Source organism: Patella vulgata, chromosome 8 (assembly GCF_932274485.2).
Source record: "Patella vulgata chromosome 8, xgPatVulg1.2, whole genome shotgun sequence".
Taxonomy (NCBI): Eukaryota; Metazoa; Mollusca; class Gastropoda; family Patellidae; genus Patella; species Patella vulgata.
This window is the reverse complement of record NC_065886.2, coordinates 39548962-39574445: the sequence shown is the minus strand read 5'-3', so window position 1 is coordinate 39574445 and position 25484 is coordinate 39548962. Positions and strand designations below refer to the sequence as shown.

Sequence of the window (25484 nt, the reverse complement as noted above, 5' to 3'; positions counted from 1 at the left end):
AACTAGTACTCACTGGATACAGATTGTTGCCAACGATTTCATGTTCAGATCTCCAGGACTTAATCCCTCAACCAAGTGCCAGTCAGTATAGTATGTCATGACTCAGATATACATGAAATCAATTCTAGCATGTGCCACAGAACCAAAACTTCCTTAAAAACAACCTATGCCACATCTGATAACTTCAAACAGTGATAACATCGCTCAGAATAAAGTAATTTTCAATATATTAACTTTGAATTATCTATTTTGGAACCATTATAGCAAGAACAACCAGCTCTTTGTCTAAATCTTATATAATCATATTTAATGAATGAGCAGTATTAAAGGTTACTCGGTACCCTAATTAATTTGATCTACCCACCCTCCTTAGGAACCTCCAACAGTCCCTGATCTTTATTGAAAAAAAGTATATTACCGGTTGTACGTGACAAGGAGTAGGGTCGTCTGTTCAACCTCGTGGGTTTTCTCCGGCCCCCGGTTTCCTCCCATTGCTAAAGACCCCTACGCGGGCTATATCATAAGGTCTGTCATTCAGAGTGAACTGGCGTAGTTTCGATTCCCCGGTTGTAAGTGACAAAGAGTAGGGTAGCCTGTCCTACCTCGTGGGTTTTCTCCAGGTACCCCGGTTTCGTCCAACTGCTCAAGACCCTCTACGCACTAGCGAATTATTGAAACAAAATCCGAAACAAAACCATAACATGGGAGACAATCCATGAACCCTCAAAAATGGAGCATTTCCCAAACATTGATCTGGTTACCGGTACATAAACATTATAGTGCTTGTAATAAGATAAACAAGCCAACATTGAGACTGATGCCCACAACACATGTGGACCATCGACCCACTCCATGGACAAAACATGAATTACTAGTATTTCTATAGACTGGACGTCAGGCTAATCACAAAGATCTTGTCAAATACTACTATTCAATCTTGATCGCCAGTCTTATTAATAAGCAATAATAAAGCACGTATATAATAACTAATTTCATCTACTTGTCACCAAAATAACAATTGAACACCTGTTTTTATTAGAAAAAATGTCAACAATTACAATACACGATGTCTTTTATAATTATATACAAACAAATAGACGATCTTCTTCACAGCTTGACGTTATCTGTTTTCACAAAATAACAAAAAAATTAACATACATTGGACACAAAAGCACATTCCACAATAACTTATTCTATGTCATTGAGGACAATTGTTCCCGCCAATTTAACATTACTCAGTAAAAAGAAACTGATCGCCATTTGTAAACTACAATATTATAAATCCGTTTCACGAATACCACCCCCCCACCACCCCGCCCCAACGATTCAAATCTGTTAACTATCTATCAAGATATGATGAATTTAAAATGTCCCAACATTCGGACAATATAAAGAGAGAGGGAGAGAGAGAGAGAGAGAGAGAGAGAGAGAGAGGGGGAGAAATGGGGTTTAACGTCCACTCGACACAAACTAGGTCATTTTGGGACTAGCATATGGTTTTTAATTTATTTCAATAATTCACTTGCGCGTAGGGGTCTTTAGCAGTGGGAGGAAACCGGAGGACCCGAAGAAAACCCACGAGGCTGGACAGGCGTCCCTAATCCTTGTCACGTACAACCGGGGATTCGAAACCACGCCAGTTGACTCAATGACAGGCCTTATGATACAGCGCGCACGTGCTAACCATTCGGCCATCCACCCCCCCACCCCCTCGGACAATATAAACACACAAGGTCAACCTATTTGGGGTAAAATCTTTTGATGGGTCTCTTTAAACCCGACTGGATTCAAGCTGAAAGATTACCTACTCTTGATATTTTAGTTTTGTGTTCCCAGTTAAACCAGTTAAATGCTAAATAAATAAAATGAAATGCGATTTAACGCCCCACCTTTCTGCATCGACTGGGAAAATGAAAACGGAAGTGCTAAATATGTTTTATCGAGGAATAAATCGAGAAAAATAAGATTACGTCCGACAAATGCAAATCACGACCAGTGGCTTTAATGTAAACACAATTATAATAGTTGAGTCAATTTATGAAAAATAGGAAGTCAACCCCTAAGAATTGCAAGAAAGCTTTTTATGATAGTTTATGGTAGATTTGGTTATACTTTGTACTGCATGATATCCTAAAAGTTGATCAAAATGCGAGTACCAGAAAGTCCCACATTTTGAGGGTAATTCTCAGTTTTTTTCAGTCACTTTCCATTAAAAGCTAAAACTTAAGACACGCATAAAAAAAGAACGCATGTATATGTACATGGAATATTCTCCGTTCTCATTTACATGCCCATTTCTAATAAGCAAAATTATTCAAATCTGAAGAAAAAAAAATTACATTTCTTTCAATCAAAACATGTATTTGACGTTTTCCTCAGTTTAACACCATCTTCATTAGCCCAGGTTAGGAGCAGAACAGTAGGACGTTAAACCCCATTTCATTTCATTTCATTTCTCAGTTTAACATATAGTATCCAGTAGAAAGAAAATCGGAATGTAGAACGAACAACAATGTAAAAGATGTTATATATCTATATGCATGGCATGTTAAAAAAAACCCCTAAATTATCTATATTACATTTCTTTCATTTGGAACATGTATTTTTAAATATCTTAGTCAATTTAACAATTCATGTATTCATTAAAAAAGAACTCAGCATTAAAAAAAAAATACATTTACAAGGTAAAAATGATACATATATTTCTTTTAGTTAAATCATGTATTTGATGCCGTAGTCAATTTAACAATACAAGTATTCAGTAAAAAAAAAATTAGTATAAAAAAAAACAACTGCAAGGTAAAAATGTTCAATTAAAGGGACGTGAGCAGTGTGTTAGCTACAGTACTGGGTACGATCTGTATTGTTTAGTTCAAGTGACCACAGTGGGTTGTTTAGTTCAAGGGATCACAGTGAGTTGTTAAGTTCAAGGGATCACAGTGGGTTGTTAAGTTCAAGGGATCACAGTGGGTTGTTAAGTTCAAGGGACGACAGTGGGTTGTTAAGTTCAAGGGATCACAGTGGATTGTTAAATAAGACACTGGATGACTTACCAGGTGATCCAAGGACTCGATCCCGGTTTCGGTCGAGAAACTTCCTAGGATTTTCCAGTCCGATTTCACCGTGTCAGTGGTGAAAGAGAGTTGATATGGAGACCCCATATTTAGTATAAGACCCAGAAGGGTGAAGGACCGATATCCCGTCACTTCGTGGTTCTTTCAAAATGTTTTATGTAAGAGATATATAAATAATTATTTAGACATTTATTCAAATGACAAGTCTATAATGAACTTTCAATGCCATTGGATGCTATTTACTCATTTAATGTATAGAATTTATGGCACGCAATAATCCAAATAAACAAACAGAACAAGCAACTAAGACAATGAGAAATACAGGGCATAATTCTATGGAATACAATTATTGTTTATTACTAAGTGCGACGTTTCGGCGAAAATAATGTAGGATATCCTTCATTTAAGACTAACCAGTTTGCAATACAGAGAAGAAAATGTACACCAAAACTATTTTACGTTGTGTTCTTTCAACACTGCGGTTTACAAAGTAATGCCCAAAATATGTAATACATTCGTATCACATGCACATTTATAAACAAAAAAATCCTCCTCTTAGGGTTGAACAAAAATCAGCATTATCGAATTCTGATAAACCAACCACCTACACCACCGATAGCTAGCTCGTTCTATAACAGTGTCTAAACCAACCGTGATATCTGACGGTTGTATTTGAACACACATTCGCCAAATACCCTTTTTTTTTCAGTAGGGGAGATAACCGATCTCAGCTGGTAATTATACCGACGATCAGTGACCACAGTTTTCAGCTCAAGCCGGTGATTCGATAGAATTATAAGATGGCGGCGGCGGCATCGGGTCGCTCTGGTGGAAATATGAAGGCATCATTGTATCTGATGGCAAACTTTCCGTTGAGCCAAACATCGACCATCCCCCAATAGCATCAGCCACACTCAGATCTATAAAAAGGTCAACAACTTCATTTTCCGGATCAAATGGTGTCCTACCGGCCCCTGGTTGTTTTATATCTGATTTTGAGTCGGATTCTATTTCGTCTGAGAATCTGATTTTTCCATTCGGCTTCTTTTCAACCTCTTTCGAGTCTTTTTCCTTTTCCTCAGCGGATTTGTCTTCTTTCTTATCTCCCTTTGTTTCTTTTTCCCCGCCAATATCCTTATCCTTATCCTTACCCTTGTCCTTATCTTTATCATTATCATTATCTTTATCTTTGTCGTCGCCATTTTCCCCGGCTTCTCCCTCTTCTTCTGGCTCATCCTTCTCAAAAATGATATCAGTCACTGGCCAGTGTTGTTTATAATCTGTGATGATTTCGTCAATTTGACCTTTAAAACTGATTGTCTTAAGACTGAGCTTCACGGACTTCGACGACAGCACATTCTTCAGCAGCATGGGGACGAAACCACCGGCTAATGTGGCCAAAGTTTGATTTGTGGATGAGATTTTATGAACATTTCCAAATGCCATGACAACAATCATCACAAACAAGAGAAAGACGACGATGATGAGGAATTTGCCGGTGGCTCGCAGGAGATTCAGATAAACCGGCCCTGGAGCTCCGTGCACTCGGACCTCGCATAGTTTCTTAAACAGGCGCAACGGGATTCTCGGAGTGTCGTGGGAATCCAAGAATAAGAGAAGCTGTCCGATCGTCCACCGAACCTCACCTTTAGTAAAGTTGAGTTTAGTTTTAACAGGTGGATCTTCAGCCATGGTCTTAACCTGGAACCCGGCATTCTCCTGCATGCTGGACGGGAGACTAGCGATCTTTCGTAAATCATCCACTCTGTCTATCATGTCTTCGATAATGGTTTTATTAAACTGTAGATAATTCTCGTACACGTTATTGTAACAGTCGTGCATGTATACAAACACGAGCAAAACCATGGTAACGTATTTTAAAGTGCTACTCGCATTCACGATAATTCCCATCATGGTAAAGGCCAGTACCTCCACCAACAGACCTATGGACTCAGCGAATATCAGGGCCAAGGCATAGAGAACACACAAACAGAATGCACCGGTGACAAATTGTAAAAACACAGTTCGAATTGTATAACACATACTAAATCCCCCTGTAGACGGACAACAAGTTTCTTCTTCCGTCGGTTCCGTAATATTATGCACCGCCATGTCCATTCGCGATAAGCGACGATGTATCTTTTTCAGTTTCTCAAAACGTAGTTTTTTCTCTTCTTGAAGAGGCGTATTCTCACCAATCTGTTTCCAGGATTGGAACACAATCCGGTATGAAATATAAACGATGGGGATGCAGTATAAAGCGAACGTTATAATAGTGAACGGTGCTGTTATGCCGATATACAGAGGTATCAGCAAAATTGCTAACAATCCACACTTTCTAAACGGCCATAATCCAATACGTAGCACAACCTGGATAACCCCGACTTGAGACACGTTTGACATGTCTTGTAGAGCGGATCTGGCGATTGATTTTAGCTTGTCTCTCACTTGCTGATCAGAGAAGCCAATTACCAACCCCGATAGAAAGTAGAAACAGTACGCGGCGATAAAGAGTCCGTGTGTGGGCGTAAAATACTGCATGAGATTAGTTCTGTAATAATTGAATTGTTCTTGTAAATGAACCTCCTTTATGGCAAGTCGTCTTTGCACCATTTCGTCATGCTCAAACTTGTAGTATATAAACAAACGAACATAAAATGGTATAGGCACCATAAATAGCATCATACACTTAACAAACATCTGCATGCAAGAGTGCCACGTAAGTTTATGTTTAAAACTGTTTTCAAGAGAAGCAAACACACTCAGATCACAACATTCATTGAAAGGTTCCAGGCCCTTTATTTTACATCGCACTAAATTGTCGTAAGCAGTTCGGAGTAGGCCAGTTGGAGGTTCATTTTCGGGAATGATCCGTTTCCCTTTCACCGTTATTCTGATTTCCTCCATTTTAATTGGAATTATCTCATCTGTTGGTAGTTCGTCCAATTTTTCACGAAATCTCCAAAAGTTTGACACATCCTCTAAAGTTAATCGTTTCTTGAATTTAACGTGACAATCCGTCTTTTCCGTTATCAGTAACGTCATTTTTAAAGCTTTCTTCAACTTTACGACGTATTCCGACGCCACGTAAACCGCACTGTACATATTTGTTGGCATAAACAGCGGAAAGAATAAAAACATAAGAAATTTGACCAAAGTTATGGATAAATATAAGAGTGTAATCCATTTGTCGTCCAGCTGATCTGAACATGTGATGACACCTTCTTCTTTTGAACAACACGCATTCACAAACTCCGCATATCCGGTATTATTTCTGATGACTAAATGACACACGTAATCACTCCGATCAGTTCCGGTTTTAGTCGCTTTACCGACTTGGAAATTATCCAGTAACATTTCATATATCAGTTCCATGCGTTTCGCAGACGTCAAGTTGTTAAAGCACCCGAATGGTTCATCTTTGATAACAATGGGAATCTTTTCGACTCCAATTTTTAATATTGACATAGAAAGGATATCGTAATGAAATGACAACATAAGTAGAGTTCGGCCATGTTGAGTTTTGGTTCTGAACCATTTCCCTGGTTTATAAGCCAACTGGTCGTACATTATGGTCAAAGGGTCATCTGTGTAATTAAACATGGAGAAATGAAACTCGTACATCATGGTGCCCCTATCGGCTTCCATCTGTTTCAGATTTTCGTAAATATCTTTTTTCGCGGGATAAATTTTGCACGTTTTCTGAATAGTCCTTAAAAGGGCGTCTAAAAGTTTGTTCTTTCCATTAAAACCAATATCCGAACTAGCACCCGACGTGTATGTTACCAAGACACAAATCAGCAGAAGTGAAGTGAAAGTCACTGTAGCCATTTTGCTTCGTTATTGGTCCGTGTTTCTAAGCTGGTGTTTTTTCACCTGAAAGGATAAAAAAAAATCTAGAATTAGTACTTTACATATTCAACTGCTATAATATTTTACAAACATTTCCATTTTACGACATATTCGACTACTATCATCATCATCATCATCATCATCACTATCAAACATTTATCTCTTCACAATTTCAGAGTAATAACATTATTTAAAATATCTATATATATATTTGTGACTGTCGTTTGTCTGTCTGTCTTTCTGTCTGTCTGTCTGTCTGTTCGGGGTTGGCGGCTACACTAGGTCTGCCCCGAGTCTGAAATTTGGGATATAGGGGTAGCTCGGACCGGGGAGTAACATAGGCCAGGTGGCGTTAGTCTACCATTTCCGGTTTCGGAGTTATGACCCCCGAGCGAAGCCGGTCTGTTTGGTGTTGGCGGCTACACTAGGTCTGCCCCGAGTCTGAAATTTGGGGTATAGGGGTAGCTCGGACCGGGGAGTAACATAGGCCAGGTGGCGTTAGTCTACCACTTCCGGTTTCGGAGTTATGACTCCCGAGCGAAGCCGTGTATCCTGCTAGTAATAAATAGTTTTAAAAAAATGAATGGAAAACATAACGCGCATAAACTACAACCTAGTAATGAAAATTAATTGAAACCTGAAAACCTTAGATATTTTCTTAAATTAAATGGAATGTTATTAATGGTTTTGGGCCTGGTCAAAGAAACAATCCACTTTTCTAGTATTTAAAATCTCAAAGCAATGTAGAAGAAGTCTTAATTAGATCGTGTTCAATCATTATAAATATACCACCAACAAATGGTTTTAAATTAAGAAATTTCTCAAGGATTAAAAACCTGACCAGAGTAATCACATCATTAGCTGATGCACCGATGCCTCTGCCCGCTTCCAATTAGAGTGTTATAACAGGCAAGTATTTCCGAAAAAACGTGAAGGCGGTGATTGAGTGGCCAAGTCCATCGAATTGCGGGCAGGGGGAGGGGGGCGATTGGAAAAGCAAATAAAAAAGGAAATCTTAGACGCAGTCCTGCTATACGGGTGCATTCAAAAGTTTAAACTTTTGTATCCAATGGTTAATCTCAATGTCTGTGACACAGTGGAAATGTATGAATTACAAAACACAGATTATTATACTATATTAAAACAGATTAATCTGGTAATCTTAGATTTATTCACCATTTGATCTGGACTGAATGTGTCCGCATGACTGTGATGTAGCTGAGATTGTTTAATAAAGACATAATAACTATCACATCTGACTGTTGGCCAATGTAAACTTTATATTTTTAATCACTGTAAATCATTGATTAGCGTGGTCAGCATGTTTCTGGAATCATACGAGTTCAATGGCTATATTATATATATATATATAATGCTCGACTGGTTTAAATAAAGTTTATATTTACAAAGATGATAGTTTAAATAAAGTTTATATTTACAATACGGACCGTCTCTTCTAACTGATACACAAAAACACATACTTATTTATTTGGGCGCCGTTTGGAAGAGTATTCTCACAACGTATTGCTCTATCCAGTTACAAAATGCCTCTAAAATATTATTCTAAACTGATAGTTTTACATTTCCTAGTTCACATCTTTTACATGATACCTTTCGGCAGGTTTAACCAATCGAACCTTGATGCCTATGGCTCATTAATTTTAATGTCAACTTATTCATCAATTGTTCATAATGACAATCGATAGACCAGATTACTAATTAATATAATATTATTTTGATCTATTTTCCATCGATGTATGAAAACAAACAAAGTGTCAATGAAAGTACGACCACGTATCAAGTGTACAATGTATTTATTTATTTATTTAAAGCAAGTAAATAAACAATCTGGATGGTAGTCGAAGTTTCACGAAGGTTTGTGTTGCCTTCATAGGTTCCGAGCAATGAACATTTGTCCATTCTACTTTAACTGAAAACAATTAAAAACATAAATGTCTGGGACCAAGTCCATGCGAGCAGCTGTGAGGCATACTTTGTAGTACTATGATCTTTGCGACAATATTGTATCTATAACTAATTATTGGGTTCACATACACACTAAACATATCTAATGCACTCAAATAATAAGTGACGGATTTAAACATAAAAAGAGTTATAAAAACAAAACATAGCTGGTTACGTGGGAATCAGAATATCATGTTTAACACGTGATTGGAAATTTACTAATTGCATCATACACTGTAACCATCCAATCAAATTCATTATTTGCAGAATCTTAAGTCATGACGTAACCAAATCTGTTATAAAGCCCAAACCAGCCATTTAAGATTCAGATATAATTGGGTTGACATATCCAGCTTGACATGAAAATGTAGAATTGAACTGTTGCATTGTATTCCTGGTAAGACGAACGTCTTAACTAAAAAGAAGATAAACGTCTTAACTACTTAGATAAGAAGAAGAAAATACACAACGTGAAAAGGAAGCCAAAGATAAAATTGAAAATACTAGACGGCCACAAGGCTACTAAGATATGTATATAGTAAGAATGGAGTGCATGGGTCATGCGTATGATGTGGCGACCGGATTTGCTCAGCCCACTTTCCACGTCTGACAAAAGACCCATGGTGCTACACATTTCACACACGTGCCACCAAACCTTGGCAGAAACTACCTTAAAAGAGTCAAATTGAACATGGTATGAACATACTACAAGAAACGCTCCTTTTCCCAAATAAATCGCCAAGTGCTATCAGCTATTCTGAACACGATAGACTTTTATTTTACAAATTCCACTAATTAGAAAATAATGACCACCTATATACAACAAATCAGTAAATCGACAATATACTTTCTTATTACCTTATCTTCAAGAGTTAATAACAACATTCCATATTTCATAGGTGTTACTAGGCAAGAATCCGTAAATCTATATCTTATGCCAACCGAATTAACAATAAGTTCAAATAGATTATATAAATATTTCTATCGCTAATAGAGTTTGATGATCAACTAACCAGGCCTACACGTGTGAGGGGTGGCGAATGCGGGGATGGCCACATGACAAGGATAGTGTGACCAGTCGTTCGGATGGCACGACAAGTCCACAATTTCCTTCATCACCCATCCCTCATTAATGGATAAACCCTATTTCATTACTGGTACTGAAAAAATGCAGTGTCGATTTCGTGTCGAAAGTCCATTTGTTTTCAAAATAATCAAATGAAACCATTTCAACACCTTATTTGACCAAAGTCAAAAAATATTTCGTCCTTTTAAAGTATCAAATTTCCATGCCTTTGAGCTTATTTCTTACCTAATTTATAAATATCACAATCCCCTTGACGCAATCCCTTTATTCACAATCACTGTCAATAATCTCTAGAGTGAATTATTATAACATATATCTCTCATTTACAAACGATGACAATAAATTGTTTCCTTATAAATATTTTGTGTATCCATGGAAAATGAAATGAAATGAAATGGGGTTTAACGTCCTACTGTTCTACTCCGACTCGGCTAATGAAGACGGGCATACTCCATACAGTGTGTTATCAGGGAAATTTTGCACGGGCAGCGTCACAATGGCTTACTCTTATCGAAATCTAACGTGCATGCCAATGTATACACGGCACCTCGACACCTCGGTTTTTAATACCATCCGAACGACTAGACAGCTGTCCTTGTCAGGTCCTCCGTTCTGCACCACTGACAAGGGGAAACCACGTCAGAAAATCCAGTTGAAGTTCCTCGCCAATGCAGGGATCGAACACGCGAGCCAGTGTCTTACCCACTTAGCCACCGTGGCTCCCCGTATCCATGGCAGAACGCATGGATAGTAAGACGAATGGCTCCGAACGACAAAATAAACGCCTCGAGATTACCAATACAGTTCTACAAAGAGATAAAGAGGCCTGAGTTAGTGTAGTGTCATGAAAATTCATTAATAATTGTTGGGAGCAGCAATCTAACTACGATATTTGATATAGTCTCTACTAAATTTTGTTTACAAGAATTTCAACATCCGAACTGATTTTGATAATCGTCTATTGTTATTCTTTTTTTGTTATCGGCTAAACACAACATTTGTTCAGTTTGATGTTATATACAGTTTGAAAACAATTTCCAGAATTTACAGCCGCTGGTGACGCTGCAGGTGTTGTATGCCATTTGATTTTCGGCCATCCGATTATAGGCTTGTCATGTGAATAAATGTCTAAATAATAAATTATATAAGATTTGAAACCAAAATAAAGACCTGCAACAAGCGGATTTAGCTCTTACATCATGCATTTTTAAGTCGCCAGGAAATATTTTTATAACCCGGCATCCTCTTGATGAGTCAAGATTCAATTGTGGCACATTCAGTATCCTCAATGGTATTCGTTTCTACTAGATACCAGAATCTCTCACCATTAATATTACTTATGGGAAAAGTATAGTACCTTTTAAGTGTTTCTTTTGTCGCTGATATACAATCACATGATATGCGGTGAAACGACAAGACCTACGCATTCTATTGACCGGTGTAAGCATTTTTTGTGATGCGATGAGGCGAATCGAAATATTCTTAAAGTGGTATTTGTTTGGGATAATGACTAGAGAATCCTCGTCTTAACGTCACGAAAACAATAAACACTCACGCGACTTATATTCCAAATAACTGGACCATGTTTAGTAAGTTAATAAATGCCGCTTAAACAATTATTTTGGCATAAAGCAAGATGAACTAGATCGTTTAAGAAAATGAAGTGAAAGGTCTAACCTTCCACTCTTCTGCCAACAGGGACTATTTACCCGCCTATTCTTCGACTGCCAAGGTATACACGGGGCCTATGCTTTTCGTCCCATCCGAACGATTAGACGCTGTTCCTCCGCCCTGCACAGCAAACCACACTGAAAAGTCTAATTTCCTAACTCACGTTGTAGTAAAAAGATATTCGAAATATTCAACAGGCATCTGGTGTTTTCGAAGGAAGGAAGGTCATTCCTTCTTAAACATTACGTGCGCAAATACAAAATGCTTGAATTGTTTCCCAGAACAGATCGAAACCCGAAGTTAGCCCCCTATATCATTGAGCGACGCAGCAAACAGAGATACTGTCCCTTTAAAATACGTACTATACTATATAACATGATCATTACAATAGCTAAGTCATTGTTTGATGACCTAGTTTAATATTACCTGTTTCTATACATATACTGAGTATAACAGTACGTTCCTTCTGTAAGGATACATGTACTAGATAATGTGGTGTCGTCCTTGAAATTTGGCGGGAAACTATGTTAAAGCTAATTCTGCCCATTGCAGGATTTTTTCTTCTGGCTTCAATTCTTAAATAAGTTATTATTTAGACACAAGTATAAAATCAACTCTCATGGTTTAAATGGATTCGAAAAACCCGTGATATTTAAAAAAATTAACGATAAAATGGATTATCGAGACTTAGTCTTGGTTGTAGCTAAGTCTCTAACTAAATATCATCCAAAGTCTTCGGCATTGAAAATACGGATTATTGGTCAATTTAAATCAACATTGATGCTGCGATCTTACCGGGAAAAAATGTACTTCTGATATCCAATATTTAAGACAAAATAAACCTCTTGCCATTGGTACACGAATCGTGTACCATAATACGTTTCAGCGCCATTTGTAACAAGGGACTCGAAGAACGAGGCTACACATATTCCACAAGTCATGTCAAACGCTGACGCCATATTCTTATCTGGAGAGCATGCGCAATAAACACTACCGGTGTAGACTGGAATAACCAGACGCTAGAGATTGCCATTCGACTGAGACTTCTGGCGTATTTCGCCGAACATAACTGATTTAAAATTAGAGTAAAAACGGAAACGATTGAATGTAAATCAGTTTATATACATTTATATTACATTATTATATGCGTTGCGACTCATTTGTGTCAAATTCTAGCCCCTAAATATTAGCGATTTAGCTACTTTAAGTACCGTTGTTGCGTCAATAAACGATCTACATCTTCAAGTAGTCATAACTTCGCCCAGAATAAAGCAATTTAAATGGTATTTTCAATCTAATCATTCATTATCTAATTTGAACTCTTTATCTGAATGTGTGGTTCTCCCTTGTCAGTGATGCGGGACGGAGGACCTGACAAGGACAGCTGTCTAGTTGTTAGGATGGGACAAAAAACAAAGGTCCCGTGTACACATTGGCGTGCACGTGAAAGATCCCTTGACAGTTGGCATTCGATATAAGCCAGAGTGCAAAATTTCCCTCATAGCACACTGTATTGCGTATGCCCGTCTTTATTAGCCCAGTTCGGAGTAGAACAGTAGGGCGTTAAACCCCATTTCATTTCATCTTTATTTCTGTATCTAAATCTTACATAATGTATCTTTAACTGTATCAAAAATATGACTTCAATGGGTCAATGCAAAGGCGATTGGATGACTGTCGGACAGATTTCTCAAATATGAAGAGAAGCTTGCCTCGTGTGAATTTGTTTTAACCCACCGAATGTTTGACACAATATAGCCTGGTTTGAGCTGATACATTCATCAATGTAGGCTCGGTGAGAAGGACATCGGCTCTCTAACCTGGAGGTACCGTGTTCGATCCCACTGTTGACCTAAAGACTTCATCGTGATTTTCAAGCGCGGTTCCCCGTCGCCAGTGGTGCAGGACAGAGGGACAACATGCAGTCGTCCGGATTGGACGAAAATCCGAGATCCCGTGAATTGGTGTACACGTAAAATATTCCTCGGCAGTTGTGATTCGATATAAGAGTAGGACGTAGCGCAGCTGTCTGGGCATAATTTCCCTCATAGCATACAATATGACCTTATGCTATGAGGAAAATTCTTCATTAGCCCAGACGGATCAGAACAGTAGAACGTTAACCCCATTTTCATTTCAGTTTGTAATGTATTCAAGTTATTACCTATAAATGTTATATTTGATAATGTATGGTATAATAAAATACGACCTGTCTATTCCCTGCTGTAATTCACGTGTGTAATAAACATTCTTTACTTTAATTAAACGTTTTATCTATAACCTATCTATCTCACCTCTATAAATCACATTTCAACTATACAGTCAACCATAAAATAGCTAAAATCAGATTTTTTAAGATCTACAACATAGCCAACAAATTTTGCTGTATACTATTGTATATAAACAATTAGGTTATTTTCATTCAGCTCGCGTACACAGGTTGGAAAGAGAAATTGGGTCATTTCGGGACTAACATATCGTTCAAAAATTCGCTTGTGCGTAGGGATATTTAACTGTGGGAGGAACCGAAGAACCTGGAGAAAGCCCACTCGGTTGGACAGGCGACCCTACTCGGCCATCCAAACCTCCTTTTACAAAGGGGGCCGTGGTAGATGAATGCTCAGATAGAACTGAGCTCTCTGCTACAATGTCCCATATTCGAATCCAGGTATGGGCCGAGAAGAATGTTCGGGGGTTATCTAGCTGACAAGGAACGTGTTCATAGTTGTTCGGATACGAAAAACCTCGGTCCACCCGTATAAACCCTTAACAGATGAAAATGAAAGAAGGATAGACGGAAACGCCGTTGGACATAAATAATTTGCCATTGAAACGACAAATTGCTAACGTTATGATGCCCTAAGCTTGTGTGAAACTTGCTTGCATTATCGTGCCCCAAGCTGAAATAAGCTTAACACATAGTGTGTGCTTTTGATGTCATTCTTGATTCGCCATGACCATCTGTGACAATCCAATGTGTAGTGTTATATAAATGAGATTATTTATTTTTTAAATGTTTAATTTACGTGCAATGCATATTGATGTTGTTTTTCTTGTCTTAACCCAACTAACACTATGATGTCCCAAGCTTGAAAGAAAGAAGTGTATCCCCACTTTTTAATGAATGTAAATTTAGGATTTCATAACGGTGGAAGTTTTGGAGATTGTGTTGTGTATTAGAGACAATTTAGGCTAACTGTAAAACAAAGTACAGACCGAACAAACGATACAATGATACAAACACCTGGCCATACAATAAGTAACAGTAAACCAACTGTACCTCTTACTTACCAAACTGTCATATAAACAGAGTGTAACAAAATCCATTCATTTAAAAAAACAATTACTCATAAATGTTGAATTCAGTCGGAAATTAAAAAACACTCATGAATATGTATTAATCTAAACACTTCCGGTTAAATAATCCATGACAATATAATAGAGTTTATCGATCAGGGGCGAATAATCCAGTTTTAAACATTGAAATCTGAAGAACGACAATCTAATCCAATTTTCCAACACTTCCAGAAAATAATTACACGAAAACACAGAATCCAGTGAAAATTACGCCCGGTTTAATAATATACATCATGAGAGCCAATTGTTGGTATGGTTAGAACTATATGTAATAATTCCGAATACTATTAACCTAATTCCGATTGAACTATTTCAGAAAATCAGAAAAAAACCCATGAAAATTACGTTTGGTTTAAAAATGTACATCGAAAGAGTTATTGTTGATAGGTTTAGAACTACGTATAGTTTAAAAAATTGATCTTAAATCTCACAAATCCGAATATATTTAATCCAATTCTGACTGAACTATTTCAGACAATCAGAAAAAAAACCTCATGAAAACACCTCACACATTGACAATTACGTCCGGTTTAAAAATATACTGTACATCGAAAGAGTCAATCTTATTGTTGATGTGCGTAAAACTAGAAAATCAGAAAAGAAACCTACATGAAAACACCGCATCCATTGAAAATTAAACTGCATCCAGTTAAAACATGTTGATTTGCTTAGACCTACACGTAGTGTAAGAATTTAATCTTATATCACAAATTCGAATACGTTTAATCACTTAATAATAAAACTATTTCAGACAATCAAAGTTTTAAGTGAATGTTTTCGTAAACAATGTATGGTGGTAACTATCATAATAAACTAAATATAGAAGTAAACATAATGAGGTATATTTAGATATTGATTCCTAAAGGCTAAGTAATTTTATTGTCTTTATATATTATATATAAGAACATTCCAGATACCTGGTTAAAGAGGTGTATACACGCACACCGGTCGATTCTTTTGTTTAATTAAAATTAAAGGATTTAAACTTTGGGTAGTACTTTTTTAGTTGGTCTATATTGCACGGAGATCCAACAGCTTCTTTAATAGTTCTCTGTTCTCTTAAAAATGGTTCTAGCCCAAAGCTAAACCTTTTTTGATAGGCTGAATCAGAGGTCCGGTCAATTGAGTTAAACACAAACGCAAGAATAACATGATTTCAAAGTTTGTATATAAAAAAAAATAACTTGTAACCGAAGTAGGGTGTTGTTTACAAATGAGACTTTATTTGCAAGTTCAGAATTCTTAATTAACACAAACACGAAATATATGAAACGAATGTTAAAAAAGAATTGTCTGACTTATAAGAAAAAGATGGCCCAATTATTATTACTTTATTTATCCAAGAGAGATAAAAGGGAACATTAAAGATTTATTGATTTGAATAACTTCCTAGCCAAAACTTATAAAATTTTTAAAAGTACTTTTGATTTTTTAATAGTGTTTTTAAAACTTTGCATTAATATAACCATTATTCTGGCTTGTTGGCGCTTTAAATGTATAGTAAAAATTACACAAAATCACGAATCTTTTTTTTACCGACATTCGACGATCGCTTTTAAGTGACAGGACCCCTTTAAGTTAAAGAATCTCCATTAGCAAATATTAACAACTCTTCTCACGGATACACCATAATGGTGCTTAATCAACCAAAGCATTCAAGATCTACAATACTAGAGACAGGCCGTGAATCACTTTTTTCACCGACATTCGAAGATCACCCACACAAAGTCGTGAATCTTTTTTACCGACATTCGACGATCGCGTATAAGTGACAGAGTCCCTTTAAGTTAAAGAATCTTCATTAGCAAATATCAAAAACTTCTCTCACGGATACACCATGATGGTGCTTAATCAACCAAAGCATTCGCGATCTACAATACTAGAGACAGGTAGTGAATCATTTTTACACCGACATTCGAAGATCACTTATAAGTGACAACACCTCTTTAAGTTCAAGATTCTCCATTAGTAAATGTCAACAACTTTTCTCACGGATAATGATCATAATGCTGGTTAATCAACCAAAACATTCACCATTCACCATCTACAAGAGACAAGTTTTATGTGGTGAATGATCTGCGAAATATTCATGTCTCTTTAATTAAATTTTAATGTTTGAAACAATTATCTTTATGGTACATTGATTTTGAGTGAGAGTCACAGCTAGATGTGTTTTCTTTTCGTCTAGAATTCTACACTATAAATACAATACATGCTTAGATATTTTCAAATTCAACTTAAAGTAAATAAAACTGTGTATGTATCGATTTAAAGCGATGCCAAGTCAATATATTTTAAAGGTTAAATTTCTAAAAAGCAATATTTTGAAAGACTGTTTTAAGGTTTGAATAGATATGTACGTGGTGAAGAAACCGTGGATACAGTTTATACGTCCTTTTCGTCATGAAAGTGGCAGGATATGCTTACTCGTTCACCATTATCTTAGAAACCTTTATCCTTGTCCAGAGAAGCTTTTTGGTACTTTTTTTAAAAGAAATATCAATGTTTGTTTGAGGACAAGTTACATAACCCGATTTTATCAATTTGCTGCATAAAATTGATCTTTATAACATCTAAATTGTTAACAAAGAATTTCATATCTCAAATTATCTTGAAAAAAAAAAGAGAAAAGGGCATAGATCTTATTCGTTGAATCGATCTGTCTTCTTTAAATCCGATCTAAAACGGAACTCTATAACGCCCCGAAAATAATGGCCCATGTATCGAACGCGTTAAGTGAGTCGGAACAGAGAAGCCGTCAATAAAATTCATAGAATTATTTAGACGGAAGAATAACAAAGAACATGATTCTTAACCTTCATTGACAGAACTAATGGAATTCAATTGGCGTGAATGAATCGATCCATCTCCTTCAAAGAGAATAAAACAAAAATGTAATTGCAAAAGGGTAATAAAATAAGACAATTGTATTTTATAAGGTGCGTATATTTTGATTTTATCAGGACAATCGAAATAAAGTTGTACTTTATACAAAGGCAGTTATTATGGCGGGGTATTGGGTTTAAAATTCAATCTAGGGTAGAAAGTAGAAAATCGAAAGTAAAAAGTAGAAAATAGAAATTCTTATATAAAAGGGATTTTTGTGGTGGAAACCTATAACCATATGAATTTAGTCTACAAAAACATCAAACTTTTCAACTGTAAATGGTAAAAATACTACGTTCATGGGACAAAATTTTGACTTTTGAATTTTGAAGAAAATCTGCATTAGAAAATCAGGAGTAGAAAGTCGAAAGTTGAAATTTAAATTCAAAAGTTGAAAGTCGTAATTCAAAAGCATTCTGCATACAGAGATCCATCTACATGTACTTTATGCTTCGAGGATATATCTCTGCCCTAAATGGACACCATAACCAAAAATTAGTAAACTGTTTTGTAATGCGGTTCTACTCCATTTCACATTTGTTATACACACAGAGACTAAAAAACTTTTTCATTTTTATTAAATGGAAGCAGAAAAAATAATTAACAAAATTCTCGAAGTATACTTAGTGTTTTCGACTAAAATCGTCGATTTAGGATTTAAAATGTCGGTCAGCTAGCTTAGTGTCTGTTCTCAGACGGAGCTAACTGTAGACAGCTTAAGTTTAGTATGATTCAAAAGTTGACATTCTGTCCATAAATATAGAATTCTGGCAATTTAAAGTTAAAGCGTGATATTATTGAAGATTAAAATATCCTTAAGATAAGAATTTTCCCTTTTACTTTCCGTCTTTTGATTTTCTACTTTCGACTACCTACTTTTACTTTTGATATCCTACCTTTTACTTCAGATCGCATTTTGAACCCGATACCCAGCCATACATCACTTATACAAATGACCAATCTGGTTGTTCTTCACTAAATAATAAAAAATCAATAACAAGTTCGACTCCGTCTCGAACAACCTCATGGTTTCCAGCGAGCTTCGGCAAGTTGCGGTCATGAACGGCTGGTGGCGTTCACACATAATCTGTCCATAAGAACAGAAGAGGGAAGAGCATAGCACCACGGGGTAAAAAAAAAACTCAATAGGTTGTACAATAAATTAGAAACTCAAATTCGATGCCAAAAGCGTATAAGGTAGCCATCTTGTGTCGCTTCGTTGAAAATGCTCGAAAAGGGTACAAAGGAAATTATAACTGGGAGGTGACATCAGGTGTTATAAGAATTGGAATGAAACATGACTTGTATAACTGACAAAGGGGGAAAACAGGCTTTGCGAACGTCCTCGGCCAATACCTGGATTGAATCCAGGACCTGTTCTAATTAGTACTTCGAACCAACAGTAACTGTTTGTTGATAACCCACTGTATCACCAATCTACTGACATTTAAAATGAAATGGGGTTTAACGTCCTAATTTGTTGCATCAACCCGCCTAATGATGACGGGCATACGCCAGGCAGTGTGCTATGGGGGTGGGGGGGGGAGACACGATAAGACACCGTTCTTTGCCCACACGCTCCGTCTCAGACCTCCACTCCTTAAAAGATAAAGATCATATCACGGACATAATACTATTTAATTCACGCATCACTTAATATCGATTATATTGACTGACATTTATTTGTTTCAATGACCAGTGAGCCAATGATGCGTTACAAGGTTAAATATGTTCAACTAATCTATAAATACGTTAAAGTCGAATGTGTTGTCCAATAAAATGTTAGGCTTGATTTGAGAAAATATCCATTTACAGATAGTCAATTACAGTCACACATATATTCTCACGGCAGTCAATGGGCTGAATAATTACAGAACTGAAGGTCGCATGGCTCAGTTATTATAATCTTGAGAGTCGTTGACATGTTTACGTTACAGGTCTATTACAATTAGTATGGAATTTTAACCGTACAGAACTTTATCCTGTTAGGCAAAGTGATCCTGTCTTTCCCGGATGTTCTTTTTCCCCGAGCCCGCATAAATTATCCTGGTGATTCAGACGTATACAAAATTTAGCATATTTTGGCAATTTTACCAATTCATCAAAAACGATCCAAATTCAAGATAAAAGGGGCCACCAAACCAAAAAGGTCCCTCAAGCTATTTGAGAACATTAACTTCGTTAGGACCTCCGAGTCTAAATATCTTCGTAGTCCATCCCTGTAACCGTTACATCCATCTCCAGGTGACAACGTTTACGCGTGTTAGGCGTGTGAGTTACATCATCGAGTCTGATTGAGTCAATTGGCGTGGTTTCGATTCCCCCGCATGCACATGGATTTTCTCCAGGTCCTCCAGTTTCCTCCCATAGTTAAAGACCCCTACGCGCAAGCGAGTTATTGAAATTAATGGTTTAATATGGTTTAACGTCCATTCGACACAAACTAGGTAATTTCGGCTTAAAGACCCCTACGCGCAAGCGAGTTATTGAAATTAAATTGAACCATATGTTTTAACATATGGTTCAATTTAATTTCAATATGGTTTAACGTCCTGAAATTACCTAGTTTGTGTCGAGTGGACGTTAAACCATATTTCTCTCCCAACCAACAAGTGGCATATCGGTTTCTTCATTGAATAAGCATATACTGGTGGTTAACATAGGGTGTTACCGCAGACTACAATTACTGTCAACCTTACCTTAGCTTTGTGCCCACCAGTTGCCGCCCATTCGATACACCGCACACGTAGAAATGTAATTTGACCCGAATCGTAGGATAACCTACAAAATCACCCTTTTTTACTCTACATGAACAGACTCATTTTAAACCTTTTTTTATGCTCTGAATAATTACAATGCTGGACAATTTAAATAACATCTAAGAAAATTTGTAAAAAAAACTCTGATACATTTTTTTTTAAAAAGTTTGTTTTCTTTTAATAAAAAAATAGAAGCCAGTCAATACTGAAATGATTTGAATAGGGTTTTTTGTTTTTTAATTTAGGCCTACTTCACTTAAACTGGGTTAAGATATGTGTGTCGGATTTCATCAAAAGAAATGAAATAGATAAATATTACACAAGGCCGTTTAAGATTCTGTACAATATTCCACAAAGCTTATATATCTCTAACTTCATGGGGAGCCGAAGCGGTTCAGTGAGTAAAACGTTAACTCGCTAACCTGGATGTCCCGTGTTCGATCCTGGTGATCATCGAGATTTCCCGAAGTGGTCTCCTCTTGTCAATGGTACAGGACGGAGGGCTTGACAAGGGACAACCTATAGGTGTTCGGGTGGTACGGAAAACCGAGGTCGCGTGTATACACATTGGCGTATACATAAAAGAATTTGAATTTGAAATAAGAGTAGGCCGTAGCGGCGCTGTCCGGGCAGAATGTCCATCATAGCACACTTGCATGGTGCATGGCCGTCTCCATTAACTAAGTGGGTGCAAAAACGTAGGACGTTTAACCACCCTCAGTCAACTGACGTGGTTTCACGGTAATCTTTGAAACTCCTAGAGTGTTTCGTGATTTACCTTTGTCCCGAATACTCTTCATCAAGGGTTCGTTAACTGCAAGCCAACAATCAGACATTGTTCCATGCCAGGCTAACCGCCTGCACTACAACTGTCAGCCACGATGAAAATCCCCCAGGAACGTTCTAGGTCAACACCGGGATCGAACCCTTGAACTATTGGTTAGTGAGCCAGCACCTTCTCACTAGGCCATCGATTTTTGGTTCCCTAAATATTTTGAAAGATGAAGAACATGTTTCCCTTTCTAGTACATCTGATAACACGTCTATTTATTTCATGTTCTCGTGGTTTATGTGGATCACGGTGGCTAAGTGGGTAAGACGTTGGCTCGCTAGCCTGGAGGTCGGGTGTTCGATCCATGTATTGCCCGAGAAAGTTCATCCAGATTTTCCGGCGTGGTTCCCCCTTGTCTGTGTTGCAGGACGGAGGGCCTGGAAAGGACAGTTGTCTAGTCGTTCGGATGGGACAAAAACCGAGGTCCCGTGTACACATTGGCGTGCGTAAAAGATCCCTTGACAGATGGAATTCGAATAAGATTGCTGTCCGGGCAAAATTTCCCTCATAGCACATTTTATGGCGTATGCCCGTCTTCATTAGCCCAGTTCGGAGCAGAACAGTAGGACGTTTAACCCCATTTCATTTCATTTCATTTCTCGTGGTTTATTACAATTTTAATGTCTATTACATTGATTATGCCATTATGAACATGTTGATATATTTACAATTTTGTATATAAAATACGGTAACAAAAAATATTTTTGGGTGTAAAAATGTTACTTTAAAACAGGTCACATCTTCTTCCTTTGTCATTTTTGTCGCAGGCTAGTTATTTATATTGTCATTAGTGTATAGCTCCAGAGGTTACTTTACTAAATGATGAAGCCATGATACGGGTGTGATAAAACGATGACCTATATTTAGATATTGTATAGTATGTATATAAAGGGAGCGATAATTACGATAGATGATTTGATGTTTATTTAGTGAATAAAGAGGACCAGTGTCTCGGGTCGGGGACCTGGATGTTTTATGGTATACTGCGTAGTGTATATTAGCCTGGTACTGGGCTATTATTCTCAGGATGTCGATGATGGTGACACGTCATATCATATTATACCAATTATATTAATCTCTATGATTTCTAACGGATTGCGAAACATAAACGGCCCACCCCTTAGAATTATATTACAAGGGGAAATTTTTTACTCAATTCATAGAAATCTAGGGTACTAGTACTTAACCCATAGAAATCTGGGCACCATGAAATTAGAATTTACTCTATTCATACAAATTTAAGGCAGCATGGGGTTAGATCTGTAAGCTATGGATGACAGGTTGTTAAATTGGACATGTGAGGTTTTTTTTCCTAACTGTGACACGATATGTTTATTTTGCCATCAAATAACCCCAAATAGTTTGACCAGAAAAATGTACAGAACAGTAGGACGTTAAACCCCATTTCATTTCATTTTCATTTCCAAACGAATGGTATACAATGATGTTATGCCGCATGGAAGCCACGGTGGCTCAGTGGGAAAAAGTCGCTGGCTTGCTAACCAGACCCAGTGTGCGATTCCATAGTTAACATAGAAAGTTCTCCGGAATATTCCAGTTTGGTTTCCCCTAGTTGTTCTGATGGGGCAAAAACAGAGGCCCCGTGTACGTAAGTGAACCCTTGGCAGTTGGACTTCGAAATGACAGTAGACCGTAGAGTATATTATGTCTGTCTTCATTTTCTCTGTTGGTGCAGAAAAGTAGGCCATTAAACCCCATTTCATTTCAAATAGTCATATGAAAAAATAAGATGTTAGAGTTACTGTTTTCGACATTTGGATTAAAAAAAGAAAATTTAAACTCCAAATGAAACAATCAAGGGCGTGATAGTCCTGGTTTTTCTGTTTTAAAGGATTATGTTTCGTTCTTGTAAAATGACACAAACTACACCAATTCTTAATTTCGCGATTGAATTCCAGAATGATTAAAAAATAACAAAAGCTCCGACCAAAAGAATACCCATTCGAGTGAGTTGTTAATTTACTACCACCGAGCTCTTATGCTTTAACAAAATAATATAATGCATTAATAAGTCACATTAATATATGGTTAGTAGGGGGCGCTATTTCTTATCCCTCCCCCTGTTGTGACGATCAAAAGATCTCACTGAGAATAACTTATGTTTCTTTTTAATAATGTAATCCATCTACTCAGATGACCATGTTACTGTGGGAAGTCTGAAAAGGGGCTCAGGTCTTATAACTTTATATTATATATTTCGATATATTTTGCACCACTAGGGGTAAATCTATTTGTAATATAATTATTTTTATGATTTGATGACCATCAAAAGCTTACATCTCACAGCAGGTATTTGAATACTACATGCATTATCAAGCATGTTATAAGCATTTCGAAATAAAGTCTCGATACGCCATTGGTATTTTTCACTAAAATATCAATTTGATTCATTCGGTTTTAAAAAAAAAGGACCATCAATAAAATATCATAGACAACAAAATGGCGGCGAGCTTATGCATAGAGAGCAATTCCACATTATCTTTGAACATACAGAACTGAACTAAACCATTTTTGACTGAAATTCATTTTTTACAAAATTGTAGTTTGCAAGTGATTCTATAGCGCTATAAAATTACGCATCGGGACTTTTAACTATTTCAAAAAAATGTTTTCGTGATAGTTTTTGTGGAGTTTCCCAGCACGTAGTTGAATACCATGCGTAGTATCGAGTACATTCAAACTCATGGTGTAGAGTTACAATAATAAAAGATGTCGACCAAAATACAGTTCGGGACAAGTTGGTTAGGTCTACTCATATTAGGATCGTGACATTTACTTTTGTTTTCAGGTTGCACATGAATAGAATATTTTAAACCGAGATCATTTATAAACTGTTCAAAAAATGCAACTACCGTGACTGTCCTTTAACGAAATCATTCTGGACGACGCCCGTTTAGTTGTGTCCCTTTAAAACGTGTCTTAAACCAGTTAAACTTATTCATGCTTGGTACGAGAAGAAGACTAATGACTGTTCAATACATAGTTTACCTATTTAAAGGTTCACTGAGTTTACTCCAATAACGTACCGATTTAAAGATAGACTTGCAGGCAGTGTCCTCGGGCTTTGATGTAAATCACTCAATATGTTTTAGATGTTTGTGTTGGAGTGAATAAGTCGCCATTTGAACAATGTGAAAAGAATAACGGAACTGAATAGCGTTTATTACCGTCCCTTTAAAGATACACCATGTAAGATTTTGATAAAGAACTGGTCGTTTTTGTTGTGATACTTTTAAATACATCGGTTCAAATAAAGAATGAATATATTGAAATTTTCATTAAAATTAATTCAATCTGAGTGACGTCCAATTTAACGTAAATCGATTATGGGATGGATGGTCTAATCCATTCAATGTCACGATCATCCGATGATCTAGAGAGTTGATTAATGTCTTGTCATGTGAATAAATGTGTAAATAATAATTTATATAACATTTGAAATACCCACAATAGGCATATTTAGGTATTACAAAAGGAGTGTTTAAGACATAAAACAACACTTACGTCCGATGAAGATGAATTACTGGTTCATGCCTAACGTCTGCTTCCACGGTGGTTATAACGCAGACAATAATGAAGATGTTACTGTCTTAGATTTCGTCATATGACAAGTAAACATACGGATGTCACACAATTTACATTTATTTAGAAAATGTAAAAATAGATTCTTTGGTGACATTAAGTTGTTGACTCGTTAACACTTTAAAACATTATGCCCAGGTCTGTTTTGAGGTCAGATCAGACATAATATTAAACACCGCTTATTTTAGAGTTTGTTATTTTATCTTTTAAAATATGTTAATTCTCCTACATGACACATGGTTGGCCATTGGATATGGCACTGGCTCACTAACCAGGGGGTCCCTGGGTCGATCTAATTGGCGGATAGAGTTCCTGGGGATCTTAAAACGCGCTTCCACCTTGTCCGTGGTGCATGCCGTGGTGCCTGGCAAGGAATAGCACCAAGACGTTCGGATGGA

The 25484-nt window shown here is 36.9% G+C and overlaps 1 protein-coding gene across 1 annotated transcript in view; it reads right to left on the bottom strand.

Annotated features, from left to right (window-relative positions):
- Window positions 1-1019: 1019 nt before the first annotated feature.
- Window positions 1020-25484, bottom strand: part of LOC126831167 (uncharacterized) — a 32904-nt gene continuing 8439 nt past the window's right edge. The window contains exon 2 of the mRNA XM_050561857.2: window positions 1020-6950. Coding sequence (XP_050417814.1) covers window positions 3846-6905 — 3060 coding nt within the window. The 5' untranslated portion in view covers window positions 6906-6950 and the 3' untranslated portion in view covers window positions 1020-3845. The remainder of the gene's footprint in view (window positions 6951-25484) is intronic.